The sequence below is a fragment of the Misgurnus anguillicaudatus genome, unplaced genomic scaffold (assembly GCF_027580225.2).
Source record: "Misgurnus anguillicaudatus unplaced genomic scaffold, ASM2758022v2 HiC_scaffold_29, whole genome shotgun sequence".
NCBI lineage: Eukaryota > Metazoa > Chordata > Actinopteri > Cypriniformes > Cobitidae > Misgurnus > Misgurnus anguillicaudatus.
The window spans coordinates 7559091-7582578 of NW_027395279.1; the positions used below are offsets into that span (position 1 = coordinate 7559091).

A 23488-nucleotide genomic window follows, 5' to 3' on the forward strand; every position below is an offset into this window, starting at 1 on the left:
GAAACGGAGATCATTCAGCATAAAAGAATATCACGTCACTTGCTCATTTGAGCTATAATAAACGAAAATACCCGCACGTCATCCCAACAAGATATATCGTTCAGTTCCTCAAAATGCGGGTTTTAAATGCATATAAACAATCATGAGAAATGTCTGAAAACTGGATCAAAGCAGAAATCAGGGAGCTTGTCAAATATCCACTCTGAAGCTGAGATCATTCACCAGAATAGAACTGTGCGTTCATGCGCTCCTTTGTAGTCTTATCATAAACAAAAATGCATGCAAGTTGTTTCTGGAGAGCGAAATAATAAATAATATGCAAACTTCAGACGCTGCGTAGAAGAGAGGGCGGGACTTTCAACAGGTCACGTGTCTTTCCGGGACCATCACATATGCCGGGTAAACTTGGCAGTGTGAATGAATAAAATATCAAGCGGTCCCGTAAAATTCCAGGATGCCTGTCCCGTGTATCTTACGGAATATCTGTGTGAAAAGGGCTATAGTCGCCAACTCAAACGGCTCTGCTAAGCTAAGCTGCTGTCGAATCACAACACACTAAACAAACTTCACAATCAGAACTCGTACGTATTTCTGAAGGAGGGACTTCATAGAACAAGGAAAACTTCAGACCGTTTTGAAAATTACGATATACAGATAAGTTGTGTGAAAAATACAGCATTTATTTTTTACACGTGAAACATGAAAACATGTTATATTGCACACCATAAAAACAATCATAGCTTCAAAAACACAGGAAAAACTCTAAACCTGTATGAGGTTTTTATTCTGTTGAACACAAAAATATATTTCGGAACAACATGAGTGTGATAAAATGATAACAGATTTTAAGATTTTAACAAACCTCTTTAAGAAGTTTCCAAGAATTGTCACATGTTAATATTTTATTTACTAAAGTGGTGCTTTTCTGCAGTAGATTTGAATCAATATTTCTTTTAATGGTCTCATTTCTCTAATGTTTATAACCCCTTTGTGATTAAATAGACTTGACTAAGCAGGTGAATGTTTATTTGAAATAAACCAAAGAACTTGACTGATTCAACCCTGAAATATATTCCTAGCAGCGGTTCTCAACCTTTCTTACAAAAATACCCAAACACTAAAATATTTCTTCATTCTTGGTTGTTTTAACCTATTTTAATGCTTATTTTGGATAATGTTAGTAATCTTAAGGCTCTCTTGGAAGTTTTTTGGGGGCCCCTAATGGGTTGAGAACGACTGGTCTATAACATTTTGACAAACAAAGCCTCTCTAAATCCAGCCACACCCAAAGTGATTGAGACCTTTAGTGAAGCTCCTCCTACAGCGATCTACCAATAAATGCTGGAGTCAAACACAGAGAGAAATCACTTCATATATGACAACTGAAAGCTTCGTGACTTCTTGTTGGTGTTGATAGAAGAGCTGAGAAGATGAGAGATTCACAACCATGCAGAATAAAGATTGAAGATACTGAAGAACAAAGAGGTTGGTGTTTATTTTTCAATCTTAATTATTGATGCTTGAAGAATAATCACACTGAAAACAATGATTCATTGAATTTAATAAATTTTTTTTAAAGGTAAGTGGTTGCAATCAATTTATTTAAGCTACATTTTAACAAAAAAGATTAGTAAAGTAAAATAAAATATAAAACTTTTGTTTAAATGTAGCTTAAACAAATTGATTGCAACCACTTACCTTAAAAAAATGATTAAATTCAATGAATCATTGTTTTCAGTGCACAAATACAGAAAATTATTCAAATTGATTAGGAAAAAATTGAATTAAATACATGATAAATAATAGATTCAGTAGAATTGCATGTAACATAAGGTAAACTGGTTTATCAAAGCAAATTCCAGTGGATTAAATGGCTGTGTTCTTTGGGAATTGATCCATGACTTTGGCTTTGGAAGTGCAATGTACCACTATGTAAACTATAAGACTGGACATTGACAATAAATTAGAGGAAATTAAAGGAATGAGATAACTTAATTCACATAAAGGTAAAAACTTCTGAAAGAAAAAAAGACAGCATTAGTGGCAGCAGTTTGCCAGTTACTTACTGTAGATGTTATTTACTGGAAAGAGTTTGTTCAAAGTAAAATGAATGTTAAAACGTTAACAAGTTTTTATCTTTACAAAATAAACAGCTAAGCAACAGAAAAAGGTTGATGAGGATTTCTGGTTGCCAAATGCTTTGCATAATGCTGTTATTTTATAGTTTTATTCTGTAAAGATGAAGACTTGATAATGTTTAATGTTTATTTATCTTTGAACAAACTCTTTCCATGAATAACATCAATTTAAATCTTATTGGCAAACAGCTGCATAATTAAAGCAAAACATTTTACCATGATGAGAAACAAATACATAACATGAAGCTTAACTATTTAATGTCTTTATTTTAGATTTCATGATGGAAATAAACAAGGACAATCCTCCTCAACTGAATAAAGCTGATGAAACCCATCATAATATTACAACAATACAGAATGTTGCACAGAAAGGAACTCGAAGAACAGGAGACAAAATGTGTAAAAAGAGGTTGAAAAGAGACGAACGCCCTACGGATCGCTCAAGGATTCACAATGAGAAGAAGCCCACGTGTCATCGCTGTGGGAAGAGTTTCAGCAGAAAATCATACCTCGCAGTGCACATAAAAATTCACACTGGAGAGAAACCATTCGCTTGCCATCAGTGTGAAAAAACTTTCCTAACTGCAAAACAACTTCAGATACACATGAGAACTCACACTGGCGAGAGACCATACACTTGTCACGAGTGTGGAAAAAGTTTTACCCAATTATCAGTGTTAAAGAAACATACGAAAATCCACACTGGAGAGAAACCATACACTTGTCAGGAGTGTGGAAAATGTTTTACCCAAACATCACACTTAAAATATCATATGAAAATCCACACTGGAGAGAAACCATTCACGTGTGATCTGTGTGGAAGGAGTTTTTCATGTCTACGTAACCTTAACATACACGCGTTAATTCACACTGGAGAGAAACCTTTTACATGCAGTCAATGTAAAAAAAGTTTCAGAAGTAAAAGCAAATTTACAGCACACATGAAAATTCACAGTGAAGAGAAACCTTTCGCTTGTCTTCAGTGTGAAGAGTGTTTCAGAGATGCAAGTCAACTCAAGACACACATGACAATTCACACTGGAAAGAAACCATTTGCATGTCATCTGTGTGGAAGGAGTTTTACAAGTAAAGGCCATCTTAAGGCACACATGAGAATCCACACTGGAGAGAGACCTTTCGTGTGTCATCTGTGTGGAAAGAGTTTTTCACAACTAACTAACCTTAAGACTCACGCAAGAGTTCACACCGGAGAGAAACCGTTTACATGCAGTCAGTGTAACAAGTGTTTCAGTATTAAACCCAACCTTACAGCACACATGAAAATTCACAGAGATGAGAAACCTTTCGCTTGTCTTCAGTGTGAAAAGTGTTTCCGAGATGCAAGTCAACTTAAGAGACACATGACAATTCACACTGGAGAGAAACCATTCATATGTCTTCAGTGTGGAAAGAGTTTTACAAGTAAATGCACTCTTCAGATACACATGGCAGCTCACGCTGGAGTGAAACCATTCGTGTGTCATCTGTGTGGAACGAGTTTTTCATATCTATCCAGCCTTAAGAATCATGCAAGACTTCACACCGGAGAGAAACCTTTTGCATGCAGTCAATGTAAAAAAAGTTTTACACGTAAAAACAACCTTACAGTACACATGAAAATTCACATTAAAGAGAAACCTTTCGCTTGTCTTCAGTGTGAAAAGTGTTTCAGAAATAAAAGTCATCTTAAGACACATATGAGAATTCACACTGAGAGAAACCATTCAGATGCTATTAGTGAGTTTCAGAAATAAAAATTCGCCCTAATGCACGCGTGAGAATTCATGCTGGAAAGAAACCGTTTCCATCTGTAGAGTAATGGGAGACACATGAGTGGACTTTCTGTTGTAACGTCTCAATTGCGATTAATACGTTTGCATAGGACCTACGTTGTAGGCTATATGCTGCAGTTTTCATTTAAACTTCTGCGTCATTGTTCACCTCGATGTGCATTACAAGTTCAGATCGCAAGTGTTGATCTAAAAATGAACTCATGAATCAGCCCTAGTAAAAAAATAGTATGCTATTTTTAATTTTGATACACTTCAGTATACTTGCAGTCACACTAATGACCATTTAAAGTGTGCTATTGATTAATTAACTTTATTAGAGTGCTATTTTGGAACAGCTAATTTTTTACTTTGTATATTTTAGTCGTAATTTAATTGTAATAAAGTACAACTTTAAGTTTATTTCGTGTACTTTTCTGTGTTAAATTGGAACATCTTACTGTGGTATTGTGCATTGTAATCAACTTAAACTTCTTTACCATATCTATATATGAAGAGTTTCGTTGCAAAACGAGATAAATCCATTTTTTTACAATTTTGTCAAAACATGTTTATTATTATGTTATCGTGTTATTATTTTGTTTTATGGTGCTACTTAGCTGTATTTTTAAGTTATGAAGCTTTTAAATCAAAACAAACAAACTGCAGTTGCATTGAAATTAATTGGAATGCACAACCAAAAAACGTGATTTCTGAACAATAAAAAAAAAACGGTGGTTATCTCGTTTGCAACAAAACTCTTCATATATATATATATATATATATATATATATATATATATATATATATATATATGAAGGTTTTCAGAAAAACTAAGTAGCCTACATTAATCCCTCATCTAGCGATTCAAATACTCTAGTAATTAAACATCTTAAATTATCATTATTTGTACGTTTTCTGACATTTCAGAAACATACGTTTTGACAAGAATTCACGAAAGCATAATAAGCATTACAACAAACTTGCTGAGATCGTTATTATCTATGTCTATACAGCGTTTGCGCGAACAGAACGAATTGTTTAAAAAAACTTTCTCATTAATCTTTATCTAAATTAATAAATAAGCAGATATTCGTTTAAAATTTCAATTAAGAGTATGCTTATTTAAAATTCAGTTCTGACTTAGTTCAAAACAGGAACATGATTTTAAACAATAAGGTAATTAGAAAGATTTAATTCAAATGTTTCAGTTGTTATTTACTTATTTTATTTTTATGTTAATTGCAATTCATGTCATAGTAATCTTAAGTTTAAATTTTGCTTTTAAAATGTTACATTTTCATATTTTTTTATTTACTTATTTATTTTATATTTACCTATATTGACAATAAAGCTTGCTTTAACTTAAAGTAATTAAAAGATCATCTGTGATCGAAGTCACACGGAGTTATTAACGAATATTTTATTATCAGAGTGCAGCATTTTATCAAGGTTTTCTGGTCTTTTGTAATAAAAAAAACTAAAAGGGTCATTTTTAAAGTTGGGTTAAAAGAAGTTTGATATTAGCAGCATTTTTTAAATTTAAAACTAATTCCAAAACAGCTCAGGTTTCTAAATAAGGGCTGGCGCAAAAAATGTCATTCCATAGATTGCACTCATTCACTTCACACACATTTTACGTGCTTTAAGAGGTTTATAATTTAGCGCTTGCGGCTGTTCCAGTAAACACGTGATTATGTCCGGTCGAAATTTCTTTCATTCAAATTCAAATTTTAATTATAGATCTTGTTTTTGACATTCAAATTCAAGAATTAAATTGGAATTCAGGAGTCATTCCCAATTAAATTCTGAATTCTGCACAAGCATGTGGTTAAGAGAAGTGTTAACAGAGCTGTTAGCCGTCTTGAAATGTTTATTTTCAGTCACATCAGTGTTAACGGAGCTGTTATTCCAGACTGATAGTTCCCATTTACACCAAATTCATCTTAAGCTCTCATGTAAATTGCTATGCAAAGGACATGTTTGTGTTTAAATAGGCTGAGGCATGTAATGAAATATCATAAAAGTATGTGACAAGTTTGTCAACTCTCAAGTTTTGGGGGGTCAAAGTTTAATTGCTCAGAATGTTATAAAAAATTGACATTTCATAAAAAACTGAACAGAAAGACTTTTCCAGTTGGGGTCCAGAAACTATAAAGGGATAGTTCCCTACTCAGCCTACTCGAAACCAGCATGCAGTTTAAAGACCGTTTTGAAAATTACGATATACAGATAAGTAAATTATATGAAAAATACAGCATTTATTTTTTACACGTGATACATGAAAACATGTTATATTGCGCACCATAAACACAAGCATAGCTTCAAAAACACAGGAAAAACTCTAAACCTGTATGAGGTTTTTTTTCTTTTGCACACAAAAACATATATTTTGGAAAAACATGAGTGTGATAAAATGATAACAGATTTTAAGATTTTAACAAACCTCTTTAAGAAGATTCCAAGAATTGTCATATGTTAATATTTTATTTACTAAAGTGGTGCTTTTCTGCAGTGGATTTGAAAAAATATTTCTTTTATAAACTAATGGTCACATTTCTCTAATGTTTATAGCCACTTTGTGATTAAATAGACTTGACTAAGCAGGCGAATGTTTATTTGACATAAACCAAAGAACTTGACTGATTCAACCCTGAAATAGATTCCTAGCAGCGGTTCTCAACGTTTCTTACAAAAATACCCAAACACTAAGACATATCTTCATTCTTGGTTGTTTTAACCTAATTTATTGCTTATTTTGGATAATTTTAGTAATCTTAAGGCTCTCTTGGAAGTTTGTTGAAGGCCCCTAATGGGTTGAGAACGATTGGTCTATCACATTTTGACTAACAAAGCCTCTCTAAATCCAGCCACACCCAAAGTGATTGAGACCTTTAGTGAAGCTCCTCCTACAGCGATCCACCAATAAATGCTGGAGTCAAACACGGAGAGAAATCACTCCATACTGAAAGCTTCATGACTTCTTGTTGGTGTTGATAGAAGAGCTTGAGAAGATGAGAGATTCACAACCATGCAGAATAAAGATTGAAGATACTGAAGAACAAAGAGGTTGGTGTTTATTTTTCAATCTTAATTATTGATGCTTGAGGAATGAATCACAAGTACAGAAAATCATACAAATTGATTAGGGAAAAAATGTAACTAAATGCATGATAAATACGTCCATAATAGATTCAGTAGAATTGCATTTAAACATTAAGTAAACTGGTTTATCCAAAGCAAATTCCAGTGGATTAAATGACTGTTCTTTGGAAAATTATCCATGACTTTGGCTTTGAAAGTGCAATGCTCCATTAGGTAAACTATAAGACTGGAGATTGACTTACAGTAAGTTACAGCAAATGAAAGTAATGAAATTACTTACCTTTATGTACAACCCATTTGTAATAAGCAATATTACTTACTACATAAAGGTAAAAACTTCTGTAGAAAAAAAGACAGTATTAGTGGCCGCTGTTTGCCAGTAACTTACTGTAGATTAGATTGTATGGTATTTACTGGCAAGAGTTTGTTCAAAGTTAAATGAAAATTATGTTGATGATAAAAATACTGAAAAAGGTTGATGGGGATTTCTGGTTGCCAGAATGCTTTGCATAAAGCTGTTATTTTATAGTTTTATTCTGTAAAGACAAAGATGTTTGAATGTTTAATGTTCATTTATCTTTGAACAAACTGTTGCCATGAATAACATCAATTTAAATCTACAGCTAATGGCAAATAGCTGCATAATTAAAGCAAAACATTTTACCATGATGAGGAACAAATACATGACATGACTTTTAACTGTTTAATGTGTTTATTTTAGATATGATGATGGAAATAAACAAGGACAATCAGCCTGAACTGAATAAAGCTGATGAAACGCATCGTAATATTACAACAATACAGAATGTTGCACAGAAAGGAACTCGAAGAACAGGAGACAAACTGTGTAAAAAGAGGTTGAAAAGAGACGGACGCCCTACGGATCGCTCGAGGATTCACAATGAGAAGGCCACGTGTCATCGCTGTGGGAAGAGTTTCAGCAGAAAATCATACCTCGCAGTGCACATAAAAATTCACACTGGAGAGAAACCATTTGCTTGCAATCTGTGTGAAAAAACTTTCCTAACTACAAATGAACTTAAAATACACATGAGAACTCACACAGGTGAGAAACCATACACTTGTCACGAGTGTGGAAAGAGTTTTACCCAAATATCACACTTAAAGAGACATACGGAAATCCACACCGGAGAGAAACCATACACTTGTCGTGAGTGTGGAAAAAGTTTTTCCCAAAAACCAAACTTGAAGAGACATACGAAAATCCACACTGGAGAAAAACCATTCACGTGTGATTTGTGTGGAAGGAGTTTTACCGGTAAAGGTGCTCTTAAGAGACACAAGATAATTCACACCGGAGAGAAACCTTTTACATGCAGTCAATGTGAAAAAAGTTTTAGAAGTAAAACCGAACTTACAACACACATGAAAATTCACAGTAAAGAAAAACCTTTTGTGTGTCATCTGTGTGGATGGAGCTTTACAATGACACGCGCTCTTCAGATACTGTTTTGCGGTATGAAAATTTGTACCTTTTGCCTATTCTTTCTATTCAGGGTAGGCAAGGATAGTCAAATCTAACAATTATTTCCCTAGTATACCAATCGTACATTACCTTAAATAAGATAGAAACTGAAAACTGGATTATACTCACATAATTATTAGAAGACTTCCCCGTGGTTGATTATTTGAGCTAAGTTCACGCAAGCACACTTCTTCTTGTCTTTTAAAAAATTTATTAATACAATTTAGCTAGTTGCGATTACAAGTTTTGCCAAATTAAAAAGAAAAAGAAAAGAAATAAGAAATACCAAGTTAACTAAAAGTAATAAGACAAAAATACAAAGTCTAAAAAGTACTAAGTCTAGAGCACACAAGATTTCAGGCTGTCAGACAACGGAGATGCTGGATGCTGCTCGCTCTCCAGATCTGCCTAAGTTCTGCACCAGCATCAATTTATAGGCACGGTCTCGGGTCCGAATTCCAGGAATCATATTCAGGGCCTCATGGCACGCCTTTGATCCTTACGTCTACTGGGAAAGTCCCCTAATATCTTAAATATATGACGAAGTCTCTTTGTCGTTCTTCTCCAAACTCCTCTGCGCTTTCTCCCACGAAGACAGGTCTTTAAATCATGCTTTAAACTGTAATATATCCCTTAAGCTTTGTTCTATCTAATACATGCATCAATCTCTCTACTCTTAATAAACTAGTAAATACAAAACCATATTTGTGTCACTCCTTAAACATGCAATTCAAGAGCTGTCATGCATATACTCCCAACTCAATGATTATAATACTTTACATCAAAGCCACCCTAGGCGTATTAAGTAACATAAAGAGTTTAACATAGTAAAAGGAGTATAAAATAACAAACCACAGGTTTATATTGCTCAGAAGAAATACATATAAAATTAGGTGTATTATTTGGCTTATAAAGGTTGGATAATTTGCATCTTACACAACACCCCCTTCATGCAATATTATACAGGCTTTAAGTTCTCATTTTCAAACATAAGTATGGCTGATATCTTCCAACTCTCCTTTCATATTTTTTCAACATCAAGTACATTTCACCCCTATTAGTAAAAATGTTGTGCTGAGATATACTCAAATAGTTGTTGACCCAGGGAACTTTACATATTGGTCTTATCCGAACACTTTTTACAATAATTCCTCTTACTTGATCGCCTACTGGCCAATGTTTTACACTTTGCAACACTATGTTCAGATAGCCTCCAAAATTTGCTTTTATAAATTTTCCATCAGTTATCTCATGGTAGCATGCACCAATCAATTCTCTTTCAGAGTTCTGACACAAGAACTGGCGGCTCCTTCCATTGATCTTACATTGTTTACAATGACCAATCAACGGAATCATGGACTCCTGCATTTTACGCACTTCTCCACGAGCCACAGTCATCATTGAAGTCTTCTGGAGAACTGGGGGGACAGAAGTTGAGACCCTTTCCTTTTTGATGCAATCATCGATGTTTAGCTCTATGAGATAAAAAACTCCATCAAGTTTAACAACCCTCAATGTTTTACTTCTATGAAGCTCATGTACTACATGGTCTCTTTTATCTTTAGTCCAATCTTTGTGTTCATCAATATCATAATATATTTCCTCAACCTCTGGGTGAAGCCTTTTGAGTATATCTCGGTACGTCAGAAATAACGCAGCATTAGTGCGTTCCATTAGATTAAAAGTTGTCAAGTAATGCTCTGTTGTCTTATCTTCATTAACCCAAGTCATTATCTTAACACTCTTGAAACAATCTCGACAGAAGTGTCCCATACTGAATTCAACTCTTTGCATTACAGGATGCCTGTAGCAAGAGACACATTCATCCTTGTGAACTGCAATCCAATATTCTGTTCCACATCTTGTTAATAATTGACCCCTCACTGTTCTCCTAAGTTCCAATCTCTTAGCCTCATTTACCGCTTCTGCCAATTCCTGATTTTCTAGAAAGTGGTCCGCCATAATCAGACTCTCCTGGTCATGTAACTGTGTTTCAAAAAGGTTCAGTTTAAATATATGAGTGTGTGGCTGAATCACACCAACTCGTCTTTTGAGAGATAATTTATGATCCACATTTGAACTTCTCTGTGTTTTTCTGCTTTTACTCCTCATGACAAAGAGGAATGTGTTTCATAAATTAACTTTAATATGTTCCAATAATCTTAAACCAACTGCTCAAAACTGCACAGATCTCCTATTACAATTTTGACAATTTAAACAAAAACATTTTCATGCCATAGCATTAATTTGATTTTACAATGATCTTGATTGTGATTGACTTTGTGCTGTTTTTCTAAGTTTCTTAACATATTGTAAAATATTTTATTCAATCACACTTATTAATTACTTTACCATTGTCATTTTTCATTACACCCAATATGTTATACATTTTGCCACTATCCAAATTTTTTTTTTTTATAGATTCTGATTTACTCCTGCTGTGCTTTTACAAATTTGAAATCTGTATCTTCAATGTTAAATCAAACATAGGTGCTGTTATTACGTCTGACCACTACATATCTTAGTTCTCCCAAGGGTCAATTTAAAAAGTATTACCCTTCACACCTCTTTCTCTCACTATCATTTCTTAATAGTGGAACACACACACACATACACACAATCAACAAATAAACAAAACTTTTAGCAGCATTCCAAGGCTAGTGATGTTCAACAAGATTTGTAAGCAAATATGTTTACAATCAGTGTCAGCCTTAAACATAAGTAGCGACTGAGGTAGGTTAGTCATAAAATAATTAATTTTACTTTATGTACCAACCAACACATACTCAGCAAAAGGCCAAGCTGTGGTGTCTTTGAAACAATCCTCACACCATCTCTGACTGGTTTACGATCTCCAGAGAATGCGTGAAACTTCTCTTTCTTTTTTACTTACTCCTGGGACAGATTTAACAAGTAACACTCTTTGTTGTTTAGTTACAAATGTCCAATGGAAATGTTTTATTCAAACATGCTTTTTACCATCATGCATAATGCTCCTGGTGTTTATGTTACATCATTTACATTCATTCATTTAACTGAAGCTTTTATCCAAAGCAACTTACAATTGCTATATGTCAGAGGTCGCACGCCTCTGGAGCAACTAGGGATTAAGTGTCTTGCTCAGGGACACAATGGTGTGTCACAGTGGATTCGAACCTAGGTTTCTCACACCAAAGGCATGTGTCTTATCCACTGCCCCATCATGTCAGTATTTTAACCCAAATTAGTCTAAATACATTTTTAATGTTACTTTTCTAGTCCAAATCATATGAATATATATCCTGCTTGATATATTTGACCTCCAAGATGATAATATGCATTTTATCTTGATAACTCTTTTTAATTATCATGAATACTTTTTAAAGTTTTCACATCAGCATACAATTATTTTATGTATATACTTTATAACTGTAGTACACTGTAGAACATGACCGCCTCATTAAGTTTTGTTTATTTACTGCTTCTATTTAAGTCAAACAATCATGGCAAATTTTTGATATAGTAAGTTTCCAAAAAGATATAAAGCCACACATGGTCTAAACCATTTGTGAGCTGCAGTAAAGCATATGTTGTTGTTTGTTCTACTCACATTTCGAAGGCAAAGTAGGTGAACTTTCACCTCCAAGTTCAACCAGGCTGAAATGTTCCACAGTGCGATTTCATCTTAGGTCCTTCTCCAAATTATTTTAGTCTTCACTCCTCACTCATTCAAATGCTAGCCAATGATTTTTCTATTTCATCATTGCTTTCTTATCTTATTACATTCAATGTATTTTATACTTACATCAACTCCAGTATGCCTGTTTCAGGGGTGCATATTCTTATTGTCTACATTAATACATTTTTGTATCTAAACATTATGCTATTGCCAATTGTATATTTTCTTACATATACTTAAATGTGTGTCTACACACTTTTTTGGCATATCTCCAAATTGCAATAGACTAATGCACTCCCGTGGCATCTATAAGAGAGTTATTTTAGTCTCTTCTACTTTTCAATCTTTTATTCTCTCCCTACTTTCATTTTCCATTCTCATTTTTTTCTTACTTTCATTTTCCATTTGCATTTTTTCCTTTACTCTCATTTTCCATTTTTTATTCTTTAATTCGAAACAGTTTGTATTCGAAACAATTTGTTTCACTTTTGTCATGGTCAAATGAAGTTGTCATGGTTCAAATTATTTAGTTGCTAAGTTGTTACGCTTCAATTTGCCATCGTCAATTTCGCGTTGTCAGAGTCAACCAAAGTCTCCTTCAAGATCATAAATCTATTACCCCCTTCAAGGAGTCTTTGGTTGACTACATTTTATAATATGTTTCAGCTTAATACCGATTTTTATTACCTTTTTTATTTTATACTTGTGGCTCATTGTAGATGTTCAAGTTTTGTTTAACGTTGTCTGACAGCCAGGTCTCATACTTATTCTTAAAGCTCATCCTAACCCTACCCAGTCGGCATTTCAACGTTGATTCAACGTTGAATCAACGTCAGGTACCAACGTTGAATCAACGTTGGATTACCTTTTGGTTTTGCAAAAAATTTCAACGTTGATTTCACGACGTTGTTTCAACGTCACACTTTCAACATAGGTGAATTAAGGTTGATATCATGACGCAATTTCAACCTTCTATTTCCTTGTTGTTTTTAACACTAAATATAGATTTTTACTTGACACTGCAATACTCACTAAATGATTTACTGTAAACGTGTTATTTTTAAACCAATTATCATATGAATACAACTTGCTGCGCATAACTTACAGTACAACCCCATTCATAAAACTAAACACCTAAAGAAGGTAAAGTTTAAATGTGGACAAATAAGATGGCAGGTGCCTACCCTTTACAAATATGAAAAGCAGCTGTTTAAAATATTTTTAAGGATAAAAATACATTCTTTCAAACAGTTAGGTTTCCAGTTAGTAGTGCAGAAGTGTAATATTCTAAATATAGAATAAAATCATAAAATATGAAAACAAAATCATGTTTAAAAGTCATTTTATTCATCTGAATAGAAAAACTTTATTCAAGAAAAACTGCAAATATGAATTTTGTTGATTTAGTTGACAGTCTTCTTATGGCCACCACCACCCATCTATTCTGGCTCATGCTGTACTTAATACGATGACAGCATCTAAAGAGAGAAAAAACACAATATATTTAATTTTCAAAAAATGCTGCATTTTAGCCCATGTACAAAAAAAATCTTGTTATTGCACATCAGGACAAGATGCGTTTTCTTTGATAGTCTGACTTGAAACATTGCATAGCCATCTGATGAAGGAAGAAAGCTGTTGTGTTTACGAAGATAACAATGGGGTTTAATTAAGATCATCTACAGTGCATTCAGAAATTATCATACACCTTTCACTTTCAAATGTTATGTTGTTGCATGATACTGTAATTGTTTAGATATTTTCTTCAAAGTAAAAACAGAATTTTAGAAACTTTTGCAAATGTATGAAAAAAGAAAACATATATTTTCATTATACATATTCAGACCCTTTGCAACAACATCTGCAATTTAGCTCAGTTGCCTCCAATTTCTCTTGAGGTTGCTGAGATGTTTCTACACCTTAAAGGAGCATTTCACCCGTAGAAACATTAATCTTTATTGAAAGTTGTATCATATTTGTAGTCGGAATGTAACATACATTTAGAATTTGGTGCCTATTTGACCGAGAAAAGGGGTGTCTGTAGTCTCACCCCCTCAACAAAGATATTGGACTTCCTTCTTTCAATGATGCAAAATGATGATTTTTACATCATTGAAAGAAGGAAGTGCAACACTGAAATCTGTATTTCTCCTGTCTCAGCGGCAACTGAGGAAATGATGCACGACCATTCAAAAACATGACTGGGGTTCTAACTATATAAAGCTTAATGCAAATGGGTGAAGTGTCCCTTTAAAGCATCCTGATGAACCTGAAGATTTTTTAAGGAATGTCTGCAACCAAACTGACCAGAAGCACCATTGACTTACATAGTAGCATAAAAGAATACTATGGTAGTGAATGGTGCTTCTGATCGATTTGGTTACAAATAAATCCTATACTGAATGCTTAAGTGATATCAACTTTATATTTTCAACACCCCCCAAATTATATGATTAAAGGGACACGCCCAGATTTTGGGAATTTAGCTTATTCACCGTATCCCCCAGAGTTAGATAAGTCCATATACCTTTCTCATCTCCGTGTGTGCTGTAACTCTGTCTGACGCAGTCCCCGCTAGCTTAGCTGAAGCTATTTACTTCCAGTCTTTGTGCTAAGCTAAGCTAGCGGGGACTGCGTCAGACAGAGTTACAGCATGCTCGGAGATGAGAAAGGTATGTATGGACTTATCTAACTCTGGGGGATACAGTGAATAAGCTAAATTCCCAAAATCTGGGCGTGTTCCTTTAACAAAGCTTTTTTAGGTTGCTTTACGTGTGGGTCAAACAGCCTTTTGTGTAGTCCCTTACCAATGAAATCGAAGATGGACTTCAGAACCTCTGGACTGTCTGTGTAAGACTTTAAACTCGCCCAGACCAGCAAGGCATCTTGTTAGCAGACATCCCGACCTGATCAAAAACTCTTGATTAGGAGATGTTCTAATCCTATTTTTAATATACGTTTTACAAACTTACCACAGGTGATCTGGCAAAGCGACTTATGAAACAGCATCTTCCCAAATCTCCTCTTCAGGCTCATCTTAGCGATCATTGCATTTGATTAAGTTTGGAAAAAGAAAAACATATTTCATTAGTATAGAAACATAAATGTAATGTTTTAGTTTGAAATACATTTTTTGTCATAACACTATTCATTACCTTTTAACGGGGATGATTTGGGCATCTGGAAAGACACACGACTTCACCTCTCTGTATTTTATCACACGTCTTCAAATTGCATGTTGATCTGCCTACAATTTAAAACACATAATAAAATAAAAAACAAGTCATAGCCCCTTTTAAAAAGAAAACAAAACACTGCATCTTAATTAATAGGATTAGTAGAATTTGATTTGATTACAAAACAAATATTAAATGCATTGTAAGGTTTTACGGGAGACGCTTCACAAAAAAGCATCCTAAATTAGCTTCTTATATTTTCCTAATGACAATGATAAACCAGTCTTGAGAAACAAGTAGCAGGTGTTTTTAAAAAGCCACTCTCACTTCTCACCTGTGAAGTTTCTTGTGTTTGTGTGTCGTTCTGTTTCTGACCTGACAACCCTTGCTGTCTGTTTCTAGTTCAATCCTGACAAAATATAAAAAAGTAAAATTAGTGCAATATTGGAAGAGAATTCTATAATGACCTTTATCAGAATGTATGCATACACTTGCATACTGTATTTAAGTAAATATTGTAGAATAGCAGGGTTAACACTACATTACCTGATCCAGACAGATGTAATGGCTGTTGATGCATGAAAATCTCAGCATTGACAAGATCATCATCACTTTTCTAATTTGAAGGGCTCTGATAACGAAGACATTACAAAAGAGTTATAAAAATATACTGAAAATAAGAGCACATTTGTCTAGATAACCAATATTTTCTATTTCCATTAAAACTTGCAAACTATTCAACAAGAGAAGTAAGCAAAATTACACCATTACAATTTATTTCAATTCGAACAGAACATGCCAACTTACACGACATGACATTTTCGTACAAAGGAGTTGACTTAAGTGTTTTATGCCGCTTAAAAACCATGGATACTGCGCGAATGACCGCAGCATAAACGTAACATGTGATTGACTGATTGACATGGACACATGAAGGTCACGTCGACTATCTTGTCCCTTTTAATTTTATAACTGCATTTATACACATTAAGTTACCCCGTCGTGAAAACCTCAGCATGATTCGACGCCCATGTTATAACGTCATCAATAAATACTTACCAAAATCTCATGCCCCAGTACCATATAATCGTTAATGCCTTTTCGTGGGTAACATTAGTTCGGGGGTTTTATGACTTCTTTGTCCCAGCACCGACACACTCTAATATGCGTCTTTCACAGCAGGCGTCTGCTTGTCGAGGGACAATGGTCAATTTAGATAAATACGAGATTTGGTCTTTTGGACCAAATTCCATTGTTTTCTAACTCAATTGTGTAATTATCAATTACTTTCACGATCGTGTCTTTCTTAGCAAAATGGTCATTAAATGGTTTGTTCATATCCTTGTGAACTAACCTTATATAGACGTTCTGTCCTGGAAAGCAATTTCTGTTACGTTCCAATGTCGGTTTTTCTTTTCTTTCAACGCTTGTTGAATTAATATAATACAGAGCCTGTTCTTAGAATGAATCCCACTTGCGTTAGTTCGCATTTGCCCTGAAATATTCTTTTATTTCTTTTATTCTCCGGGCTAATTTCATGTGCTTTTTTGCGAGTATTTTTTTTTTCTAACTCTCCGCCGATAAAATAGCTAGTGTTATTCTTTCCTTATACTGCTTAGTCTCCCTTGCGCAGTCTGTTCCTGTACTGCTTTTATTGTCATTCTGGAATTAGTGCCTTATCAAAAAAAAATGTCTGTAGAGCCATCAACAATAACCAAAATATATTTGTTATTTAACTTATTCTTCGGCAACAAATTAATTTCTCATTAATTTCTCTGGCAATATACTACATTATCAATTGCTACTTAACTTGTGATAACCTCTTCTTACAATTCTCACATAGCAATCTGATCCGCTGATATTTCTTCCTTCATTTAGAAACGTGCATTTTATTATTTGTTAAGATTTTACCTATTAAGTTCATGCTCAGATGTTGTAAAATAAGATTAATTTTCTATAGTTATTTTCTGTATATTATTCTCATCCTCTCTAAGCACAATTATTCTTCTCTTTCTAGCCAGTCTGTTAGTTTCGTTATTGCTTAAAGCCATCTCGCTATTGTCTTTTGAATGTCCATGTTGATGTTACGCTTATGTCCTTTATTAATTTATTCTTAATACTTAAATCCTCATTTAAGCTTTTTCCCACGTATTAACTATTTATTCCCAGGACAAATTGGTTGGCTTTTTAAGTCTCTTAACCTCTCTAAAGATTTTACGATTGCAATAGCTTCAGCTAATTGTTCCTTTGACACTTTCTCGATCCTACTGTTTTTCCGGCTTAATGTACGCCTAACGTGCGTTGTCTCCTTATGGTGCTTTAGAACCATCCTTATAAACTACAATGCTTTTAAACAGATTCAACTGTTTTCTGATATTTCATTTTTTTCTCTATTTCTGATTTTTAAATTTGGATCTAAAAGTCTATTTTCACATCTGCCATCGAGAATTCAATGCTCTCTCAACCTTAATTTAGTCTTTAGTCAGATGCTCCATGACCAATTTGTCCGAATTTTACCAAGATCTGCTTTCCCCTCGCTAGACCCTGTAATTCAGGATATCTTTTACTTTTTGACAGTGCTGATAAGCTTGTCTACAGAAATAAATGTTTATCCGGCCTTTCTCAATTTCCAGTTACAATTTTTTATAGGCATACTGTTTTTAGAATTTCTAGCTATCATTTGATAACTAATTTGATCCATCTCAAGATCATCTTAAAATTTTTTTTCGTCTGTTTTACTTCTAGCTGGCCTGAGTCTAAATTGCCGCTTGTAAGCTGCGCAATGCTCGGTTTCTTGCGTCCCTTGCAATTTGCTTTCTTTTATGGTGGCATACATTGGCTTTGCCATTTGGCTAAATTTTACCAACCCACTATTTTTTCTTGAACGTGTCTTACGATGTTCGGAGTCTTAATGACGGTGTTGCGCTCATTTGCGTAATTCCACGGTTGCATGTTTGTATAAAAAAAACCAGAAATTCAACCATCTCTGTCATTAATTCGTGTTTATTATTTATTTATTTATTTTAAACGTGCATCGGCTTGTTTCTTCAGCGTTTGATCAAATATTTAAGTATGTTGTTTCTCATTGTTGGATATTATTAGGACGTCAACGATATACATTTCTACCGGTAAGTCTTAATATATCCCTCATTACGCTCTGAAATACCACTGAGCTTTTTAAATACTTGCAGAAATTTACAATAATTTATTGTTAACTGAAAACGCTTTCCTTTTCTTTCTGACTCGCCTCTATTAGCGGTGTTGACCTCTTTGTTAAACCTATTTCCAACAGAAATTTGCATTTCTTTCACTCGCTTAATGCTGCCTATTACGTGCATTTATTACACCGTTTGTCCGGTTTAATAGCTCTGTTCAAAGCCGTGAAGTTAGTCACTAATCTAAATGTATTGTCCGGTTCAATAACTTGAATCAGGCTATTAATTATTGGAGATTTTACCTCCTTAATAACGTTTTGCTCTAACAATTCTTATATTCTCTGATTTAGTTCTTTTTTGGCTAGTTTATTGGTCGGATACTGGCGTTGAGGTTCGCGCATTCCTCCTATTATTTTCCGTGAGCGTAGTTTTCATCAACAGCTCCTCAATCATGTTTAATTTACCAAAAAGTGTTGTCTCTCAGCATTCGTATTAATTTATCCTTTTTCTCTGCTCAGATCCTATCATCTTATTCCTAATTCATTTTAATCACTCTTCTAAATTTACTTTATCTAAATATTTTTCTCAAGTTCCAACAAGTAATTTTTTGTTACATTATTTTATTTCCATGTTTTTTCCGTTTTAATTCTGTGCACGTCTGAAGAATAATTGTGCTCTTCATCTTTTAGTGGTGTTGTAATTTATATCTGTGCTCCAGAATTAACTAGTCCTTTTAACTAAATTTATCAATTCCTTATATTTTAATCTATATATTTTTATTACATTTCTATCACAGACATTCTGTTTTAACAAAACCTTTTTTCTCTTGTCATTACGACTTTTATATCGGTGTCTGATAATTATGCGTGTTAAGATCCTAAGATCTGCTTCGGTTTCCGAGTCCGTTACATTATCATTCATTGTTTGATTTCTTCTCACCTTTTTTGAGTTTTGTGTTATCTATTCTGTGCTTAGGAGACTGAAACTGCATTCGGTTTTCAGGTACTTCGTTCTCTGCTCTTTCCTCCAAGACATAATTCGATTTTTGCGTGTTAGATACGAACTCTCTTTCACTTTCTGTTCCATATTTACTTCGCTCCAAGCCTCTTTCGCTTCGAAATGGTACTTTACGTGTACTCGTATTAAAATGGTCTCTCTCTCTTTGAAATCGCGCATTATACATCCTATTTGTCATTGTATCATTTACGGCTTTATCCGCGTTCGGTGTACTTGGTATATTGAAACGCCTATTATTTGGCTCATTTTCCCTCAAAGTTTTTACGCGTTGAGAAGTTAAGACGTACTCAGCCAATCGTTCTTTTATTTGTTTATTAGTCACATTGTTCAGGGTGGTAATTAATTTATATCCTCATTATATTTCTCTTCCTACATCTCGTAAAAGTCTTACTTTGTCTGACATAGGAATTTCATCCTGAAGTGAGAGGCACTTGGTCTTTTACGGCGCGTATTAAGCTATGTGTGAGTACTGTTCCTGTTAAATCTCTAACTTTTTTTTTTCTGTTGCCTCTGCTGAGATTGCATAATTGTCTCTCTTGGTAAGTCGGCATTTTTGCGGCTCTAACCATAAACCCACTGTGATTTTCTAATTTTTCCTTAACACCTATATGCTTATGAACTGCCTCTGTCAATTGTATTTCCAGCAATTTAGATTGTATTTTAGTCTGTTTGTCTTTACCTACACGCGAAGTTTCAAATTCTAGTTGTCTAACCGGTGTACTTAATAATTCCGGAGAATATCGACCTACTGTATCATATGGTTTGATCTGTGGCTCTTCTTTACTTTCCCAATTGTAGGAAATGTCTAATTTCCCCATTGGTGCTATCGCCTTTTGAACATTCAATTTTTCTACTTCGCCTCGTAAATGTTTCACTTCGGTTCTCAAGGTTTTTACAACGCCTTCAATGCTTTTTATTATTTTCCTTGAATAATCGTATTTTTCCTGAAATAACGCCGTTTTTTGCGGATTTACCCCATCATTCGTGCTTCGCTATTTACACGGCTGATGAGTGACAAACTAGATGTTCTCACTTGTACATAAGTGAGTTCATTTTCAGGAATATTTATTTTATCTAATTTTTGATTAAACTTCTGCTTCGTCTTTTAGAAGAGGGTTTTCTTTTTTTTTAAATCGTACACCTCTCAATTCCATTAATGGCCAGTCATTTTAAATTAAATGACTCACCTTTAATAACAAGATAGCTCCGCTATCTTTCTATCGCAATCGCGCTTCTTTCTTTCTTTTAAGTTCTGGTTCACTGTCTGAAGTTAGACTGTAAGAGTATGATGTTTCATTTATTTCTTCTCCGTCTGAGCTTACAATTTCATTTAGCATTTTCTGACCTTTTGTCTCTTTTATTGCATATGCCGACGCAGCTGGAATTCTCACCTCGAAATCGACCTCACTTTACATCGCATTAAGAATACGTTTAAACTATTCTCTCTTTTTGTTATTCATTAGTAGATTTAAAGTCAAAGGTCCCTTGTTTAAATTTTTATTTATTCCTGTAGTCATTCTTCTAATTACATTCGTCATTTAATGTTTATATTGTCTAGTTCCTATTTGAGTTAAATGTGTTACTTTAACTTGTCTACTAATGGCGATTTACCCGCACGCAGCAGGGCTTTGTCTACCCAGATTTTCGCGAGAGATCTAAATCTCTTTTAATGCGTCCTCCGCTGATTTGTCAAATATCACACTTGATGTTCTGACTCCCGTAATCATTCGTTCGTTGCCGTTTAGAACTAATATGCCTTCGCTAGTGTCTTTTAATAGACCATTGTGTATTGTTATTTTTATGTTGCCTACTTTAAGTTCGTAGCCTATTTCTGTTTTTCCAAGTTCTGGCGGGATCTCTCTCTCCTCTTCGAAATGTATTATTTCTTGTTGGTTCTTTCTAACGCGATCCATACCGGCTCTCCCTGTCTTTTCTCTAACAGTTTTTTACCATATATTTTTATGGTCTCTAAGTCAACTTCTTTCACTGTTGACAAAATAAACTCGACATCTAAAATCATTCACTGTATAAGTACGCCACTATTTTTATTCCTCTCTAGTGTTTGTGCCCATCGTACTACAGTTAAGCCCATTTCGGCTTCCGAGAACGTCATCCCCTTAATGTATCCTTAAGCGAAAACCATAACGCCAACTCCTCAGCTTCTTTCACTAAAACTGAGGTTTCCGCATTTTCAGCGGCACCCTCTCGTTCACGTACACGAGTATCACCTCTTGTGTACACGAGAATATGGGTCTGAGCTCTTTCTGTCATTTAAAGAAGCGTCCTTCCTGACAGCTTAACGCAACTGTACGTTAACGAGCCCTAATAAACCTCCTGCCCGTCGGTTTATATAAAGTTGTGCGCGCGCACCAACCCTTTCTGGGTCGTATAATAGCTCGTTTCGAACTATTCTTTGGGGTCTTACGGGATTTTAATTATTTTAACTCTTCCCTAGGCATGGTAACTCGTAATCGTTTCTTTTGAACACGCTTTGCCGTTGATTTTGGCCAGAAATCAACGACAAAAACCGTGCCCCGCAGTTGGGCGCCATGTTTTGCGGTACGAAAATTTGTACCTTTTGCCTATTCTTTCTATTCAGGGTAGGCAAGGATAGTCAAATCTAACAATTATTTCCCTAGTATACCAATCGTACATTACCTTAAATAAGATAGAAACTGAAAACTGGATTATACTCACATAATTATTAGAAGACTTCCCCGTGGTTGATTATTTGAGCTAAGTTCACGCAAGCACACTTCTTCTTGTCTTTTACAAAATGTATTAATACAATTTAGCTAGTTGCGATTACAAGTTTTGCCAAATTAAAAAGAAAAAGAAAAGAAATAAGAAATACCAAGTTAACTAAAAGTAATAAGACAAAAATACAAAGTCTAAAAAGTACTAAGTCTAGAGCACACAAGATTTCAGGCTGTCAGACAACGGAGATGCTGGATGCTGCTCGCTCTCCAGATCTGCCTAAGTTCTGCACCAGCATCAATTTATAGGCACGGTCTCGGGTCCGAATTCCAGGAATCATATTCAGGGCCTCATGGCACGCCTTTGATCCTTACGTCTACTGGGAAAGTCCCCTAATATCTTAAATATATGACGAAGTCTCTTTGTCGTTCTTCTCCAAACTCCTCTGCGCTTTCTCCCACGAAGACAGGTCTTTAAATCATGCTTTAAACTGTAATATATCCCTTAAGCTTTGTTCTATCTAATACATGCATCAATCTCTCTACTCTTAATAAACTAGTAAATACAAAACCATATTTGTGTCACTCCTTAAACATGCAATTCAAGAGCTGTCATGCATATACTCCCAACTCAATGATTATAATACTTTACATCAAAGCCACCCTAGGCGTATTAAGTAACATAAAGAGTTTAACATAGTAAAAGGAGTATAAAATAACAAACCACAGGTTTATATTGCTCAGAAGAAATACATATAAAATTAGGTGTATTATTTGGCTTATAAAGGTTGGATAATTTGCATCTTACACAACAATACACATGAGAATTCACACTGGAGAGAGACCATTCACGTGTGATCTGTGTGAAAAAAGTTTTACAAGTAAAGACGCTCTTCAGATACACATCAAAATTCACGCTGGAGTGAAACCATTTGTGTGTGATCTGTGTGGAAAGAGTTTTTCATATCTATCTAGCCTTAAGATGCATGCAGAAGTTCACATCGAAGAGAAACCGTTTACATGCACTCAGTGTAACAAGTGTTTCAGTAGTAAACCCAACCTTAAAGTACACATGAAAATTCACACTGAACAGAAACTTTTCGCTTGTCTTCAGTGTGAAAAGTGTTTCAGAGATGAAAGTCACCTTAAGAGACACATGACCATTCACACTGGAGAGAAACCATTCAGGTGCTGTCGGTGTGAAAAGTGTTTCAGAGATAAATATCAACTGAAGAGACACATGACAGTTCACATAGAGAGAAACCATTCAGATGCTGTCAGTGTAAAA

General features: G+C 34.5%; 2 protein-coding genes across 2 annotated transcripts; one reads left to right on the plus strand and one right to left on the minus strand.

The window, feature by feature from the left end:
- The first annotated feature begins 1361 nt into the window (after nt 1–1361).
- LOC141362930 (uncharacterized) lies at nt 1362–4330 on the plus strand. Its single transcript, XM_073865210.1, has 2 exons — nt 1362–1485; nt 2412–4330. The coding sequence occupies exons 1-2, from the start codon at nt 1431–1433 to the stop codon at nt 3890–3892; spliced, it is 1536 nt and encodes a 511-aa protein (XP_073721311.1). The 5' UTR covers nt 1362–1430; the 3' UTR covers nt 3893–4330.
- Nucleotides 4331–8654: 4324 nt separating this feature from the next.
- On the minus strand, nt 8655–23015 carry LOC141349074 (uncharacterized). The gene is made up of 2 exons (XM_073865218.1): nt 22202–23015; nt 8655–10484 (listed from the first exon to the last, which is right to left on the minus strand). Exon 2 carries the CDS (start codon nt 10458–10460, stop codon nt 9468–9470), a length of 993 nt encoding a protein of 330 aa, XP_073721319.1. The 5' UTR covers nt 10461–10484; nt 22202–23015; the 3' UTR covers nt 8655–9467.
- Nucleotides 23016–23488: the final 473 nt, after the last annotated feature.